The sequence below is a fragment of the Pteropus medius genome, unplaced genomic scaffold (assembly GCF_902729225.1).
Source record: "Pteropus medius unplaced genomic scaffold, Ma_sr-lr_union100, whole genome shotgun sequence".
Taxonomy (NCBI): Eukaryota; Metazoa; Chordata; class Mammalia; order Chiroptera; family Pteropodidae; genus Pteropus; species Pteropus medius.
This window is the reverse complement of record NW_024354502.1, coordinates 26234196-26252573: the sequence shown is the minus strand read 5'-3', so window position 1 is coordinate 26252573 and position 18378 is coordinate 26234196. Positions and strand designations below refer to the sequence as shown.

Here is an 18378-nt window from a genome sequence, read left to right as displayed (position 1 = left end):
TTGCCCCTCAGGGGGGACCTCTATAGCCAAGATATCCCTTCCGTTTCTTAACCACCACACCATAGGTGTGGGGCCTGACCATTGCATGTCTCTGCCCCACCTACCAGTCTCAACATGTCTTCTTTATATCATTAGTTATAGGAATTCTGTTCAATTGGTCTGCAGGTGTTTCTCAGTGATGGCTGTTTTATAATTTAGTTGTAATTTTGATGTGGTCATGGGAGGAGGCAAGCACAGTGATTAACTACTCTGCCATCTTGATTGGAGGTCTCTATTTCTAGGTTCTTATGTATTATAAAGATCAGTTGTTCACTGGCTTCATTTCTAGTTAAATCATGTATACTAAACCCTATATGAAGTCAAGCAGACTCAGACCTGAAACTTTGGATCCCAGGAGTGGCGAGTGGTAAAGCATTTCATCTATCTCAGCCATCTCCCTATTTCTAGCATGCTTGGGTTTCCACTTTAGAAGCTGGTCTGCACTCTGTCACTGCCAAGCCATTAGACTTCTCCTCCTGTTGTACAGGTGCTATTGACATGCAATAAACAGAAATAAACGTGACTATTGATGATAAGGGTCAATGTAAAAAAATTTATCCACTGAAGTTTCATTTCTTCTAAAATAAAAATTGTATGTCTCATCCCTCTCTTGCAATCAGAAATAGATTTGGTTCACATAAGAGAATTAAATGACTGTTTTGAAAATGAGTATTGCTATAGTTTGATATGATAGATTATCCTTCCCCCATGACGAAAGATTGCCTGACTTGGTAACAGCTGAAAATCATTTAGGCTGGGAATTTCATTTTTTCCCTGGCTAACTGACCCATCGTATATCCTCTAAAGTCCTTTTACTAATTTAAAACAGAAGTACAAAAATAACTCCACATAATAAACAGTTTAATAAATATGCCTAGGAGCTTGTGAAATAGTAGTTGGTCCTAAGCTTTGAAAAATCAGTATTTTAGTTAACTAAATTAAATATACATCCTCAAAGCAGCCTTGTTAAAATAGAAAGTTGGGTAATGTGAGATGGAATAGCTTAAAGTATTGCTAATGGTAAATCGAGAGCCATTTGTCCTTACACTTAAGCAGACTATGCCATTGAGCCAGGTTTCCTACTGTGTGAAGACAATTTGATAGCGCCTCCCAGTGCCAAGAGCTACGTTCACACAGAGCCAAAGAGCATGGGGGTCCTGTGTGAGTGTAGTCTATGGTCCTGAGGACAAGATATTGCGGGAACCTATGCTGCTGACCTTGACGGACTGTTTTGAAGTTGAAGGTCTGGAAGCCACCTGTCAATGCAGAAGAGTCAATGACGTCCACGCCATAGTCACTCTGGCTCCGTCTATAAAGGGTGATGCCAATGACCAGGACTGCAACGGCCACGACTGCAGCGCCCAAACCCGAGTACAAAGCAATGTCGCTGGCATTCTCAATGCCTGAAAGACACAAGAGAAATCCTAAATGGCCAACATGGGCATAGAGCCAAAGAGCCACCCCGGGATACAAAATGAAATGTTATTGGATTTTTGGAGCTAATGCTCAGAGAAAATGACATATGCAGTTAGCCACAAGTTGTATTCTCTTTCACACAATAATCATGTTTCTAAAATACCTTACATAAATCAAAGGGATGCTAGTCAAGTATCTTAACTGCATTAAGGTAGCTTACCATGTAATAGAATCTTGAATCAATTTTTCAAAGAATATAATATTTTTCAAGCAAAAAAAGGCAACTTCTTAATTACTTGTTTTAGGAAGTCAAAAGTGTTTTTTTTTTTAATATTTTATTTTTACTTTTTATTTGAGGGAAGACATGAGACCCACATACAATGACAAAATATGGGTGAACTGCTCTACTTGTATATGACCTGGGGCACATGCATTCACAGAGAACAGTCTGGGGTGAGAAGATAACACATGGTCTATGAGTTGAGAGAGAGAAGACCAGAGCTCACAACGATGACTTTTAGCTTTGGCACACGCCATTCAGTTTAAGAGAACATTGACGACATTGGTTTAGGATATAAACAGTTATGAGAGTTTTCTGTTGTGAGATATGAAAAGGTTTTGGTCCTAGGTGCTATTATGTCCATGGTAAATGTTTTCTAGCACCAATTAAATGCTAGAGTCTAATACTTTTTTTTGCGGAAGAGGACTGGTATCTAAGAGGGCACATGCTGTTTCTCCCATACCTCTCCTACTCCATCCTATTGAATGCATGGGCAAAGCAAAAATAAAAGCGTTAGTTTGAATTTAGAATGTGGCTGTCTCCCCATCCCCCAAGATATGTCGTAGCCACTTTTCAACTCTTTTGCTAGATGCACATTGGGTGTGGTTCATTCCTAGAGAGATTCATAAGGGCTATTACAATTCAGCATAAAATTTATCCAATGCTACACAATCCTAAATGAGGTGTAATCTTGGAAAGTATATAGAAGTGGAAGGTGGCAAATGCTAACTGTGTAACTAATCTCCCTACAGATTATGTGGTCAGTACACTCAATAGGTCCAAAAGTAATTGCTGTGTCATCCTGTGTTGGGCTTAGAGGATAAAATAAAACCATGATATATTTACCTTGTAATTGCATCACACTTACTATGCATTCACCTCACCCTAATATAATACTTATGTTATCAAATGAGCAATACTAACCACACAAGTAAAGTGAATTTATTTTCAACAAAGTTAATGAATTGTAAAATAAAGTGCTGCCAAATTAAAGCATAAACAAGGAAATCAAGCAGAACTTGTTTGGTAATAGGGCAGTAAACGTATAAAAATAATTTGTAAGGGAGAGCACGACCATCTGAAAGAACAGGATCTGAATGGTCAGAAGATTGTCAGACACTTTTAATAACTACAATAGCCTAGGAGGCGTTGAGAAACAGGGTGTGACTTAAGCTTTAGTTCAACTCCATGATGGCCCAGGTGGGAGAGGGATAGGGATGGGGGCTTCTGTGGTCATCTTCTCTGACCACCCAGAACCATGGGCATGATGGTTGACGCCAACTCCAAAGTTCCAATGTCTGCCTATGTCACATGGGGAAGGGAGAAAGGCAGCTATCATCCTACTTACGTCTCACCCTCCCTTTACTCAATTCAGTTCCTTGGAGGGAATAATTAATTATGCTCAGAGGGGAGAAAGGACACAAAACAGGGCAGATACTGTAAGCCAGGGGCAGCGAGAGAGCTTTGGACTGAAACCAATTGGCCTTTTCCCCCTTCCCTCCAGTTCCTTGAATACTGATGACTGATGACACTATCATCTTAAAAGGTGTATCTGGGGAGAATACACCTGCTCAGCAACTGAGCACATACAGAGAAACAGCCTGGCAGTGTACTGAATGCAGCTGCTCTGTTGCTGAGTTGGCAAAGTACAGACAAAGACATCTTTAGCTTCCCAGGTACTACAATAGGAAGGACCAGAGCCAAGAAGATGACTAGGGAAAAATACTTCTGCTGAAAATGGACATCACTGGCCACTAACATCTTGAGATAAAACTGAGAAACAGGAATAAATTGTCTTTGCTCCTCTGAATTTTTATCTTTTCTGTATGTTTCCACCTCCTTGCTACCCAGGTAACCAGGTAACCAAAATTCTCTTCCCTCCAGATGCAAATCTTGTGTTTAGGAAAGAACTCTACATATGCCTCAGATTGAGGTTTAAATGGAATTGAGGTTTGATATAGATCATTGTGTTTCCTCTCCCAGGGATGTATGCAGAATCTATTTGACTTATATACAGGGAATGAAATACTGAATTACAGAATTTTTTAAAAAAATGAGTAGAGGGACTTTGGGGATAGGATGGGGAAAAAAGACCTGTGTGGAGAGCACTGCATCCTTATAAGGCTCACCCTGGCACTTGGTGGGACAGTCTGATCTAAAAGCCAGAAGTCAATGGACTCCTACAGAAAGATAAACAAAGTAGTATTTATTTTACAAGAACAATCCGTCTTGGGAATTAGAAAGTTCAGGATCTAATATTTTCATTCATTCAACAAATATTTGTTGAGAGACAACCATGCAATGGAAATGAGATGCGTGGATGAATCAATGCCTGGTCCATATTCTCAGTTATCTCTTGTCTGAAAGTGGTAAATCCTGGTATCCAGGTGCAGCTACAGAGGTAGATACCAGTACTCAAAGCCTCATGTATATGTCTCAAAAGATTTAATTAGACATCCTTACCCACATCTCAAATTCTTCTAAAGTTGGGACACAGTGCTTCTTCTTTCTCTTCTCTTTTTCCTCTTCTCTACCTTTTACTTCACCTCATTCTTTTTTTCTCTTTTTTCACTCTCTACTCAACTATTGTTTAATCTGTCCTTCCAGGAAAGTAGAGTGGTTTTCCCTATGAGGATTTCTCCGTGCTCACAGACATCATCCATTAGCTTTGCACATGTGTTCAGGACTGGCCCCTGCAGAACCTGAGGTTTGGTTCCACATTTGCCACTACAATCTCATGAGAGAAGGGAGAAAGCTCAGGGTATACGTGTCTGTGAGCACATGGGCACTTGGAGGGGTGCCGCTGCAGAGTCATCATACATGTGTGCAAGTGTGTATGCATGCACAACGGACACACACTCAGCTCCTGTCAGAAGAACATCAGAAGCCAGTACTGCTCCATCCCAGGGGAATTGTTCTAGCAACATGACTACCAGGTACAGGCACTTCCCAGGGCCTGACAGTTTCTCCCCATTCATTCCTATATTCTTGCTCTCCTGTGCTGTACTGCCATACACCCCAAAATCAACTGTAATTAATTTCTTGCTAGGTAGATGCCTCCTAACTAAAGGACCTGTGTATTTTCAGTGTAATATGCGCCGCCCGCCTCCCCACCCCCACCCCACCAGACATCTGGGCACTACTTGTCAGGTATCAGCTCAAGGTTCCCCTCTCCCAAGAAAATAACTCTGTCTTGGCCAATCTAGCCAATCCTGTCAACCTATGGTCTTCTAAGCTCTTATGTCATTTACGGTTCCTAGAGCTCAGTTTGGATCATACTTTTTATTATTAATTATCTGAATGCCAATGTATTCTTCCTAACTGCTTTAAACTCTTCGACAGCGGTATCGTCTCTATAATTTCCCACAGACATTTGCAAATCATTTTGTGCAACTATAGTGATTGCTTGCCTGGACTCAAACTGTGGGAAGAGAAGTATTAAAGGAATCATAGTCTCCTGTTGATTTTAGAACCCCCTGCCACAGGGACTCTCTTTTTTCTCTACCTTCACACACACGTGTTTATACCCGTCTGCTTGCTCGCACGCACATGTGCTGCTGGTTTGTTTGCTCAAAGTGGTTTCCAACAAAAGTGCTGATACCTGTGACTGATCAGGTTATTCTGCTTTTTGTAAGCACAGGATACTTTTCTCTGATTTTGTTTCATAGACGAAGCTATACATCTTAATGTCTTATTGATGTTTTTCTTGTGTTTTCATCCCTATCTTCCTCTATCCAAGAGTTACAAAAGCTTTAGGGAACGTTTGGAAGGACCCAACAGATGGTAGACTTAATTGTTGTATACAATGTACAGGTTAGAGAAAAAAACCAACATAAAACCCAAGAACTGACAGAAAAATCACTTGTAGTCCAAATTATTCAGAAAGTACTGAGGAATATGTTCAATAGAGAGTTGGAAACATGGAGCGGAAATATTTATGGGTTCATTTGGCCTGGAAAAAGAAAGCTGTAAAGTGACTATGGAGAACTTTAATGCAGGAAGGGTTGTTACAAGAAGAGAATAGGTCCACAGTAGGTGCTCAATGACCCTTCATTTACGATGAAGCTAGTAACCACCTCTTCCGCCATCTCTAACAAGCAATGAAAAGAAGGACGTGGCCTTTTATTCTAGCAATTGGGACTCTGGTTAGATATTAAAATGACCTTTTCTATAGTGAGGGTTGTTAAAAACTCATACTGTATTTCTGAGGGAGACTGTGAAGTCTCCTTTCAGGAAGTGTCTGAAAAACAGCATGACTTAACAATAGTCTGCAGTTATTTATTTATTTTTTTGGTCAAAGCTAGTGAGAAGAGTTAAATGACCTTTCAAAGCACCTGGGAACTTCATCGTTCAAGGAGTAAGTATTAACAAGTGTGATGCCTTAGTTATTTGTAATAACCAGTGTCCCCAAATGATTAAATAGAAGGGCCGTTTACTTAGTTTGCCATTCTCTCTTCTCATGACACCATCTGTAAGACATAGTAATGATACTTACTAACGAACATTTAACTTAATAACCATGTTATCAGCTTAACTATATATCAGATCAGAATCTACTTTACAGGATTAGACAGCTACCCCAAAATTAATAAAGAAGCTCAGCAAATGCCTTTCAAAACATAGGATATTCTGTTTTATCTCCTATTAGATATTGGAGAATGACCATTGATCCCCTTTCAGAAAAAAACAACCTGAATTGGTATATATGAGTCAGTGAATTACTAAGGAATCCTCACAATAAATATTCACAAAGAGGAGAGTGAGAGGCAAACATATGGAAAACTAAAAGAACCAGCTACTGTGCTGGACTCCCAAAGAAGGCCAGGAAACAGCCATCTCAGGACACCCACCCCCATCTCCACCCCAGCCCAGGCAGTGCCCTAGACACAGAGATGTGGCAAAATATTTAATTGCAAGTCGAAATATGATATAACAGAAGTTATTGTTAGAGTTTATACTTGCTATCATCGAAAAGCAACATATTTTTTTCTCTTTAACACATGAGAAAATAACTTTTAAATGGTTAGCATGGTCAGTGACTGCGAACGATTCTAATTATATATTTGCATTGCTTGGAATTGTATAACCCCTTAACCAATCAACATCTCGGCTTCTTTTCCAATCTCCCATCCTCAAAAACCTCATCGTCGTTATTGTGGTGATTGTTGTTTTACTGTTGTAATAAATGACAATAGCAAATTTTTAAATAGCACTTTATGCCAGGCACAGTTCTGGTACTTTACACTTAACTCATTTTAATCTTTCAACAATCCTGTAAAAATGTCCCCATTCATATGTGTTAAACCGAGGCAAGAAAAATCACATTCTTTGTTCAAAGTCTTGTGATTGGAAAGGAGCAGAGCTGGGACTCAGTCACTGGTAGTCTGGCTCCAGAATCGATAGATTAGGACAGGCTCTGTCCTTATCCAGCAGTTAACCTCTGTCCTTCTGATCACATTGCCTACCTACTCTCGATGACAAGAGTAACCCAGTAACTGAGCACTAAGCTTCTCTCAATTCTCAGAGAAGTTCTCAATTCTCATCTTCACAACCAAATTTATTTGAAGTAGGTGTTATATTGCCTCTTTTACAGATATGACATAGATTCAGACAAGGTAGAAACTTACTCAGGGCTTTGCAATAAGAAAATGGCAAAGCCAGATTTGAACACCGATCAATCTTCACTCATAAGCTGCTTAACCATTATGCTGTATGGCTTTCTTGCCTCTTTGCTCTGCTCTGTATATGCCTGTTCCCAGGTTAACTTGCTGAAGCAAGTTATAAAACATACTGGCTTGTATCACCAAAAACTCACGCTGCTCAACCTCACCTGGGCCTTCTTTGTAACTGAATAATTATTTTATTCGTCTTCTATGACCAGATAATATTTTTCATCATAACAGTTACTCTGAACTTTGTTTCCTTTCTTCAAGACCCCTACTTCTCACCTTGCCCTTCTTTTAGCTGGGGGAGGCGGAGGGGGGGGGGCATACAGTTCTTACATGACTTCCCTCCTCTACAACTCAAAATTCCTCTGCTCCTTCATGCATTTTTCCTTTCCTTTTCTGTTCCCTGAAGAGCTGCTCTTCTTCTGTGTCAGGACAGCTCGGATCCCGCCCTCTTTTCCTCCACAGGGACCTGGCCTCATTCATTATTCTCTTTTGGTCTTGCATCTTCAAACTTTTCCTCCAAACTTGAGCCTTGCCCTCTCCCTGCAAATATAGTATAGCCTCCCTAATCACCTCTCCCCAAGTTCTTCCCCCAACTTACTCTCTGATCAACTAATTAAAGATGCAGACTTCTTTACATCCACGCTCTTCTTAGCTTTGTTAAAAAGACCTTTAAGCATTTTTTAACGTTAAACATTTCTTAATGCATGCTCCATATTTCCCCTAACCTGTAAATCCCTATCCCCGTTAAAAGTAAAAGAATAAATAGAACACATGTATATTATGAGAAAATGTTTTAGAAAGTGTAACAAGTTACACTTTGCAGAAACTTCTCCTCCAATCCTCCAACTACCTTTTCTTCAAAAGTAACCACTCTGGATAGTATCTTTGAGACTGTTCAGAAAAAAAATGTAAATGTCCTTCATTTGTTTTTCTTTATTTTACTTTACCTTAAAGGCTCCAGATTATACTTCCTTTATACTACTTTGCCTTTTTTTTTAATGTACAATATCTTGTAGATCTTTCCTTATCAGAATGTACAGACTCATTTAATTTCTTTTTACATTCATCTAGCCCTTTGCAAGGTGTAGAATAATTTGACAAGTCCATTATTTCTATATCATTTGATTGTTCTCTTATCCTTTAAAGTCTGTCTCTTTGACCAAACTCCTGTCCCCTCTTGAAGGTTGTTTTCAACCACTGCATCAACAGCAATGTTCTGTCTTATTCTTCACCACTGCTCTGCAGCAGTAAACAAGAATAGTTAACCCTCCTTCTAGAAAGGAAAAAAAAGTCCCTTAAATTTGATTCTCTTACCTTCTTTATTATTGTTTAGTAGCACTTCATTCTCACAGTTCTTTAAACAGGCTTTAAAGTTCAGTTCTTGCCCTTTTCCCTTTCTCTATGCTCATTTAATGGGATAATCACTCACATATTAGCAGTGCTAACTATTCCCTAGATACCAGTTTCAAATAAAGATCTCCTCACTCATCTCCTGTCTGAAGACCTCATTCCATATTTATGTCCTGCTCAATGGACACAACCACCTGCATATTGTGCTAACATCTCAAATTTTCATCTGATTTACAAATTCATTATTTTTATCTCTTCGAATATTTTTTTTGTCCGAATTCCCTCCTGGTAATGACAACACCAGTCACCAGACTTGAGACCAAAGAGTCATCTTTCATTCTGTTTCCAATAATCCCTTCCCCAAACCACTAACATGCCTTATTGACTATACCTCGTGTGCCTCTCACATTTCAACTTCAACAGGAGAGACCCTAGTTGACACATTGCACAGTCTCATCTTACCTGGTACCCATGCTCCCAGTCTTTGAACACGCTGAATCATTTTACATGTGGATTACTTTTCCCAAATATGTTCTGTACTGCCACTCCAATACCTTCTTTCAATGACTTTCTAGTGTGTATTGAGTCAACTCCAATAGGGATTTATCTTACAGCTCAAGACACTTTATGCTCTGACCCATCCTGTTTTCAACTGCTTTTGCCCACTTCACATCCATATGGACCCTACTCTGGCCAAATCCTATTACACATTTTTTCAAGTACACCTCGTACCTCAGTGGACTTTTTTTCCCCCTCCCCTTTTACTGAAAGGCTCTCCCCTACAATATGTTTAAATTCCAACTATTCTTTCAAGAGGTAATCTAATTAATAAGATATTGTGTGATAGCGCACATTCAGACATGTTTTATTCCTTTTTAAGTAAATTTGCAGATTTAGCAAGTAAAAATATGACACAGTTAAATCTGTATTTCAGGTCAACAATAATTTTAGTATAAGTATTTCTCATGCAATATTTGGGACATGTTTATGCTAAAAAAATCATTTTTGTTAACCTGACATTCAAATTCAAGTAGGGGTCTTCTGTTATCTATAACTCTACCTTTGGAAAGAACTGAGCTTTTTTCTCATCAGATAGGAAGACTAAGTTAAAATGGGGGATAGTCAAAAAGAACAGGATTTGAACTCCAGCTCTTGAAAAAAATAACTTCACTTTATTTAATTCTCTATTCTAAAAATGGAAGATATAAACTCCGTAAATTTTGAATATACTAACAGGTAGAAAGATATGGGGCCTCTGAAGTCACATTTTTAACAAGTAACCTGGGTTATTGTGATGCTGAAGAACATATTGGTCTGTCACTTATTTGTTGTGTCTGTGCTTGGTTCTGAGGTAGTTAATAAACAAAATCCTAAAATATCCATTAAAGGTACAGTCACTGAGATATCACTGAAAATAGTAGTAAGAAAAGGCATATACTTATGATGGGATAAAAATTAGATTAAAACATTTGAAGGTGGTAAGAAAATTACAAATGTTTAACATACATATGGACTGAATTGCTTCACAGTAGGAAAGATTTTGAAGGACAAAGCAAGTCATGCAACTTGTGGAAAGTGCTGTAGGTATATAATTGAGAATAATCAGTAGGGAATGAAGAAAAATGATGGGCAAAATAGAAAAAAAATGTTTTTTAAAGCATAGTTAGAAGATCAGCATCGATGCCATGCCAGTAGCCTGACGTTAGAAGCGCCTAGAAATTTGTTGGGAATTTAAAGGTATGGCCCAAAACCAGTACTATGGTTTTGAGGTTATTCAAGTCTACACAGCCTGAAAGAGAATGTTCAAGTTACCAGTAGATGTGATATTCTGGGAAAAGATGCAGAATGGAATGTGTGTGAGTAAGGCGAAGAGCATATCTAGTTTTCACACTTTAAGGACACATTCGGGCCATTCCCTGATGAAGATGATACCGGGAAGCATACCTTTTGGGTTTTAACCTAATATCTAGCACAGACTATTAAAAACTGTTTCCTTACTTTTCTTTTTCTCAAATCATTTATCATACTACCTTGTATTGAAGGTGTGGGGAAGAAGCATTTTTTATTTTTTCCTTCATGTTTCACTGGGTCAAGAGTACATAGAATAATTGTACAATGAGTATCTACTCCATGAATAAATAAAAATGAATATATAGAAGCAGAGTCATTATTTTCACCTTAACAATAAAAGGCCCAGCGAGGAGTTAGCAGGAAGACGTAAGACCACAAGTCAACAAATATTTATTGAACATCTAATAAATACTAGGCACAGTGGTAAATGCTACAGGTATAAGGATGAATGACTAAACTGTCTTGCAGAAGACACAGATTATGTTTATTAGAAAGAGAATCCAGGCCAGTATAAAGGCAATGGAAAAATAGTATAGAAATAGGGAAATAGTCTGATACTGGGCAAATTACAGGAGCAACTAATCCAGACTCGGGGGGCAGGTAGTAAAGGTCTGCCAGAAGAAGGGACACCTAAGCTGAAATCTGAAGGGAGAATAAATTGAACAGGTTTAGAATTAGGTTGAGGGAAAAACCTTTCAGGCCGAAGTAACAGATTATGTAAGGTATTATATGCCCAAATAGGCATACGGTATTCAGAAAACTAAGAAGCTTTGTTTGGCTGAAGAATATAGGAAGAGGGCAGGAAGGAAAATACCTAATAATTAAGATGACTGAGTGAAGCTGATATGACTAAAAAAAGTTGAGACCAGATCATAAACATATTAAGCACTTTTGGCTTTATCTTAAAAATAATGATGAGCTATTGAAGAGGTTTAAACATGCAGGTGACACCAAAATTTATATTTTAAAAAGACCAGTAAATGGATGTAGGGCAAGACTGGAGACAAGGAGGAAATCGTAGAAAACTTGATTAGGAATGAAGATGGCCTGAACTTTTAAACTTTTCATCTGGGACACCATTTTGGTTTTTCTTTTATTACGCTGGCTGTTTTCTGTCTCTCTGCAGTAACTTCTGACCTTCTACATCTAAATGTTGATACCCTTCAGGGCTCAGTCCTCAGATCGCTTCTGTTCTCTATTCACAATCATTATCTGGTGATCTCATTCAAACTAATGACTTTAAATATAATCTAGACACTGACAAGCTCCAGATTTATGTCACCAGCTAGGACTCTCTTTTGACCTTCAGACTCATATATTCAACTGCCTCCTCAACCTCTCCATTTAGATGTTTAATAGGTATCTCAAACCGAGCATTTGTAACACCAAACTCTTGATTCTCCCATTAGATTTGCTCTACCACATTTTTCCCATGTCATTAATGCTAACTCCATCCTTATAATTGAATAGCCAGAATTTTGTAATCATAACACTTTTCTTTCTCTCATGCTCTGTATCCAATCCATCAGCAAATCCTTTTGACTCTCCCTTTAAAAGACATGCAGAATATGACCCATTTTTACAATTTCTAATGCTATGTTTCTGGCTCAAGCCACAATCATCTTGAACCTATGTACTGTAATGGTCTAGATTATTATAATAGGTTATCGTTACAAGAAATCATTCTAACAGGTGCCCTTGCTTTAGCTCTCATTTCCTGTTATGTTTACACTCAACATAGCAAATACAGTTTATCTTTGAAAATATTAGGTCAGGTCACTATGAATAAAAATCTTCAATGGCTTTCCATCTTGCTCAGAGTAAAGGTCAAAGTCATTACAATGGCTTATACTACACTTGGCTGTTTCCCCTCATCTCACGTCTCTGATCTTAACTACGATGACTCCTCCCTTTGCCATCCTGCTCTAGATAACCTGGCTTCCTTGCAGTCCCTCAGACACTCCAAACAGGCTTCGTGCTCACAGCCTTTGCATCCTGCTGTTCCCTTTTCCTAGAACGCTCTTCTCCTAGATATCCAGAACGTTTGTTTCTCTGCTTTTCTTCTTAAATGTAATTTTATTACAGAGACCTTTCCTGCACACCTTATACACAAAAAAGCAACACTCCCTCCAACTCTGCCTGAGTCCCTTACTATGATTTATTTCTCTTCACGACACATATCACCATCTCCATAGTGCATAATACTACATATTTTCTGGTTTGTTTCCATCTCCCTTCATTAAGATTGTGTGCTTTGTGGAGGCAGAAGTGGTATCTGCTTTGCTCGGTGCTGACTCTCCACCACCTAGAACATTTTTAGCACATGATAAGCACTCAATAGCTGTTGCATGAAAAGAGGGATGCATATGAGTAGAACAAAAATGGAATGAAATTGAACTTGAGATCTATTTAGGTAGTAGAACAATCAGATTGCAATAATTTATACAATATCGAGCAGAAGAAGGAAGAGCGAGGGGTCGAGGAAGTTGTCCAGGCTTCTGACCTAAACAACTGAATTGGTGGTATAGCGTTCACTGAACTAGAAAAGATGGGAGCAGAACTGGATTAAGATCAGGGGAAGAAAAGGATAAATTCAATTTTGAAAAAGTTGAGATTAAGGGTATTGGGAGACTTGGTGGGAGATACCCTGAAGGTAGGTAGCTGACTCTAGAACTATTCATTGGATTTGTACTTAGCATGCATCTGTTAGGTGCAAACCAACTATGTGAAAAGTAAATGACAAGAGAATCTGCGGTTCTGAGTTATTTTCTAAGGGGGAGTGAAATCCTTTTCACCTCTAAGGTGAACCTGCTGAACTAGTCACTCCTCAGGAGCTCACACCCTCTGAGAAAGGCACATCCCCAGGCCTCGAAGGAATCTCATTGTCTGAACGCATCCATTTTTCAGTCTGACTCTGGGGGTGCATGTTTGCCATTTAGAACCTACTATATTTTACTGCACCTCCTGACATTGTTACACAACATTTATTGAAAGCACATTTGATGGTAATGAAGTTTCTATTAACTATGATTAAATCTCATAAAGCACCTGAAGATAATTTAAGATGTGCAGAAGCAGAAAATGAAACATTCAGTTTAGTACATTAGGAAACATAATTGATTAAATTATCTCATTTACAATAAGTGCTTTCATGAGCTATGCACTGCACATATTTCCCCCAGTTTGTCACTTTGATTTGCCAACAGATATCTGGAGACTTCACTTTCTTTTTACACCTCCCTGCAACTCAAAACTAACTCCTCGGCCCGCCCGCTTACAGAGGGACTGTGTGTGGGGCTCTGAGTGATGTGTTCTATCCGTCAGGCCTTGTGGAGGATCATGTGCACAGCTATATATGGAAACAGGTTGTTTCTCAATTATCTTCATAATTGACTTTGATTTTGCATCAGTGATGATTCATGTAGTCTTAAACGGAGCCCCTCTTTCACTGAACAACTGCAGCCTGAATTTGTATAATGCACTCCTAACCATGCAGCTTACAGAACCCCGATTAGATTCCTCTGGGAGCCTTTTGCAATCACATCGATTCTGTTAAGGTTTTATTTTTAGAAAATGACAAATTAAAACAGTTTAAGCGATTCAGTTGCAGTATCCAGCAATTAACCATGGCGTTCAGGAATGAGAACCTCAAGCAAAAACTAATCCAGGAGTCCCTGAGGACTAGAAATAGCTACTGTGGGGTTTATGGTTGGAAGTACAGATGTAACCAAATTAGAATGGCACAGAACTCACAAACTAAGCATGAAATTAATTTTTAAAAAACACACATGCATTTCTAAGTAACTCTCACATTGGTCGCCACATGGATATCCATGATCTTGCTTGTGCTACACACCTGAACGAGTGGATGGCATGGGCTGTATGACTAGGAAGTAGCTGATAGTCCACTTATTCCAGCTGTTACCCTGAGGTCTTGGCACAGGCACAAGCCAAGTATTCACTGACCTGTTTTAATTCTCCCTCTCTCAACATGCACATATACAGACACACAAACATACACATACACAACCAGGTTTCCCCACCTTCACTCTGTTATGAATTCAAAATCAAGCATATGTGATATCAGAGGGCCACTAGCTAAGTACTAATGATTATGGGCACTTGACAGCATGGAAAAGAAGTTAAGAAAGTTTGTTTTGTTGCTCTGCAAAGTTCTCAGAACTCTGCAAGTAGTGCCATCTTTATATCTCAAACCCGCCTGAAGCAATATGATGAAGTATGAACATAATAGCTTTACTGAATCTTTCTCTCAGGTCTCCTGACCCCTGTCCCAAGGTATCTATTTCTATCTGTCTTCATAGGGTCTTAATTCTTTCAAAGAAGGTGGCTAATAAAAGCTATTAACTTTCCCAAGCTATTTGAATTTTAATACCCTAGGATTTAAAAGATCAAAAGCCATTCATTTTATACTAAAATGGGAGATCCTGGCCAGAGACACCAACCGCGTTTGCCAGGAAGTCGCCTCACACTGCTATTGCTAAGAGTTATATTGCTGACACCTTTTGATCTCGAGGTTTCCCTAATATGTTTTATATACCTGAGCCCTTGAGAATCATTTGGGGAACATAGTACAATGTGGATTTTCAGGCACCCCCTTGCCCTTGTACCGGGAATTCTAATTCATTTGTTCTGTTCTGAGCTGGGGCATATTTACCCAGCTCTCGTCACACCCCCAGATTCTGATGCACTTGGTTGCCATTCTACCTTTTGAGAAATATTATTCTAAGACAGTGGTTCTCAAGGTGAGCTGCACACTGGAATCACATGAGGAACTTTTAAAACTGGGTGTTCCTGGGTTCTAACCCCTAACCCTCTTCTGATTTCATTGGTTTGGGGTACAGCCTGGGAATTGGGATTTTTAAAGGGCCTCCAGATGGCCTTCAAGTTCTGCCAAGGCATAGAACCACAGGGTCAAATACTGAATTGCCAACCATTCTATCGCCGCTCCTTTCCCCAAATCTCCCTGATGTACAAGATAGAGATAATGCAAAAGCCTCTCCAGGAAGCAAGTCTGTGTTTCGAGAGTTCCATTTCCTGATAATTTTACAGTGGAATACCAGTTCCTAATTTACCCAGTTGCCATGGATTTTACAGTTTGCATCTCAGGCACCTCCCTCCGGCACCAACCCCCTCATACCCCCCAACCCCCCCCCAACCCCCGCCGTGGAGAGGTGTGTCCTCGGCTTTTGCCCCAGGCTGCTCTGTATACTGACAAATATTTTAATGCTATAAGTCTCCTCGGAAATAATTTTAGACGACATTTGCAAAGAAATGGGCTTACAGGCAGGCGGAATCAAGAGGAGAGATTTACTCTGAGGGCGGGGAGGGGTGTGCATAATTCTTTCTGATTTAAACATCTGATATGTGACTCCAAACCCAATGAGCAGAAGCCCTGAAAGCCCTGGATATTTTGTACAAACTTCAGTTCTGTTTGGCTCCTAAAAAAATACAACAGTAAGGCAGCAAATATGAGAATAAATTATATACATGAGAGGAAAAATAACTTACTTTGGGGTTTTATTTCATGAAGAGGTTTTTTATCTAAAAGAAAGAAAGAGAAAAAAGTTGCATTTAATAAATTTACATGGAGCAGATATATTTCCTATATCACTTTACGTCTACCTCTGTAAATGAAACGTTTTCTCTGTTTTTGCAGACAATATGCATTATGTTGTCTGAATTTTTCCTTTTCATTCTAATTTTTCATTTTTCTCTTTTGCAATATTTTTCTAGGATTATTGCTTCATTTCTTGTTTTATTTTCCCTCAGGCTTACTAGTTTCTCTCTGTTTCATTTGCTAGATTCTTATCAGCATGATGAGAGCAGTGAGCCTGCAGCCTGTCCCTTTTTATATACAGCCAGAAGATGGCTCAGGTAAAGGATGCTTTTTCACTAATATATGATGATAGAAAAACAAACCAGTGAATAAATATTTAAAGGGATCCTACATTGGTCTGCAGTTTTCATGGCCTGGATAAAAAGTTCCAGACTATGTCATCTACTCATTCTTGTTTGGTATACGTGTGGTGTTGTGAGCATGTTGGAGGTTTGTTTTTAAGAAATCACACTATTTTGTTCATATTTCTATTATCTGTTAAAATATGTATGATCTCTCTTAATGGAAAAGTGTCATTTTGCAATCATAGTATTGAGCAGCGCAGCAGGCAGATGTGGATAAAAAGAAAAGACAGTCAATCTTTTTCTTGAGCAGGGCCACAGGGGCCAGAGCTCAGGTGAGATGTTTTTATGAATTCTCTCCATTTCCCTTAGTCCACTCTCTCCTGTCCTGTCTCTTATCACCAGATTATCTTGCAACAATCTTGTCAATCACTCTGAGACTTGCCTCCTGAGGATTACTTTGTTTTATAGCACAGCCCCCCTCCGCATTTCCCCTGCCTGGCCCTGTCCCAGGCAGGGCTACACAGCGGCACCGTGGTACAAAAATCTGGGAAGCCTACATTTCAGACACCATGTCTAGAGTCCAGATTTGTGTGGTGCGCCATCCCTCTTATTAGTCCCTACTAGGGCTTAGACAGAATGCTGTCAAACCACAGGCACTAAGGCTGTTGCTAGTCGGTCATAGAATCACACTATGGTACGGCACCTTGAAAGGTCACCTTGTGCAGTCAGTCCCCTTCCTCCGTTTGCCTGAAAGCGAGCCAAGCGGGGTGACACACTGTCATTTTGGATTATTTTTCTAACTGAATCAAATCTAGTACAGTATGAATTTGAGAACTTCATAAATATTATCTGACGCACTGTAACCCCTTGCAGGCAGAGATGCAGCTATATTCCAAGTCCTTCACGGAATATCTATTTCCCTAACCCACTCCTGCACTTAATACTGATTTCGACAGAAAACCTGTTGGTATGATTTAAGTACAACTCTAGCGGTTTCGTCATTTGATTTGTTAAGGGAGTAGCTGTTAGAAGTTATGTCTAAATCACACTCTTGCAATGGGCCACAATTTTGGTTTTTGTTTGTTTGTTTGTTTTTAATATGGGGGAAAGTTAATTGGCAAAGGGTAATTTCTGGCAAATCTTTCTTTCAATGAAAAATCCTTGTAAAAGATGATTTGATCAGGTATGATCATATTCAGATGTTCATACAGTCAAGTTTCTTAAAACAGACAACGTTCTGCATTCTGCTTACTGCACAGATTTAATGCCACTGTTTTTTTCCTGAGAGCAGGTGATGCCTCCCAAAACCCAGATGCTAATGCACTCAAGAATTAGAGTAAAATGACGTTGGTGGCTTGAACCTAACTTCAATTTTTGCTTATTGCATGCTGTGTGACAGCATTTGGCATGGGCACCGCAATGCCGGTATGCCGAGGTTAAGCCATCTGAAAGTGATGTATTGCTAAGACTGCACAGACAGACATGCAGAACGTCTGTTTAGAACCCTGGCTGAGCTTATTAAATATTATTTTCTTCCTTCTAAACCACAAGAACAAAGATTATGCCGGGTAGCAAAATGAAACTCCATTAAAAACAAGTGAGATATATAACTGCTACCCAGAAAAATAAATTGAATATAGCCAGGCTGTGAAAAAAATTGGGTTGGTAGCGTTCTACTGGGTCTAACACTGAAGGAAGAAAAACTGAATTGGGCTGACAAGCCTCGGACGTAGGTCCTAAGACAGAACTCAGGTCACAAGGGCAACAAGACAGAGGAGTGGGGCATTGCTCCTCTGACCCAGCTCTGGTGGCTTCATTACTGGCACTGTGGCGTTTGTAGGATTAGTG

The 18378-nt window shown here is 39.3% G+C and overlaps 1 protein-coding gene across 2 annotated transcripts in view; it reads right to left on the bottom strand.

The window, feature by feature from the left end:
• Nucleotides 1-18378, bottom strand: part of UNC5D (unc-5 netrin receptor D) — a 480798-nt gene that overhangs the window by 74513 nt on the left and 387907 nt on the right. The window contains exons 8-9 of one of the 2 annotated variants that reach the window (XM_039853533.1): nucleotides 16138-16170; nucleotides 1257-1442 (exon numbers count right to left, since the gene is read on the bottom strand). In XM_039853533.1, the coding sequence (XP_039709467.1) occupies nucleotides 1257-1442; nucleotides 16138-16170 (219 nt within the window). The remainder of the gene's footprint in view (nucleotides 1-1256; nucleotides 1443-16137; nucleotides 16171-18378) is intronic. The other variant, XM_039853535.1, reaches the window with a different exon arrangement.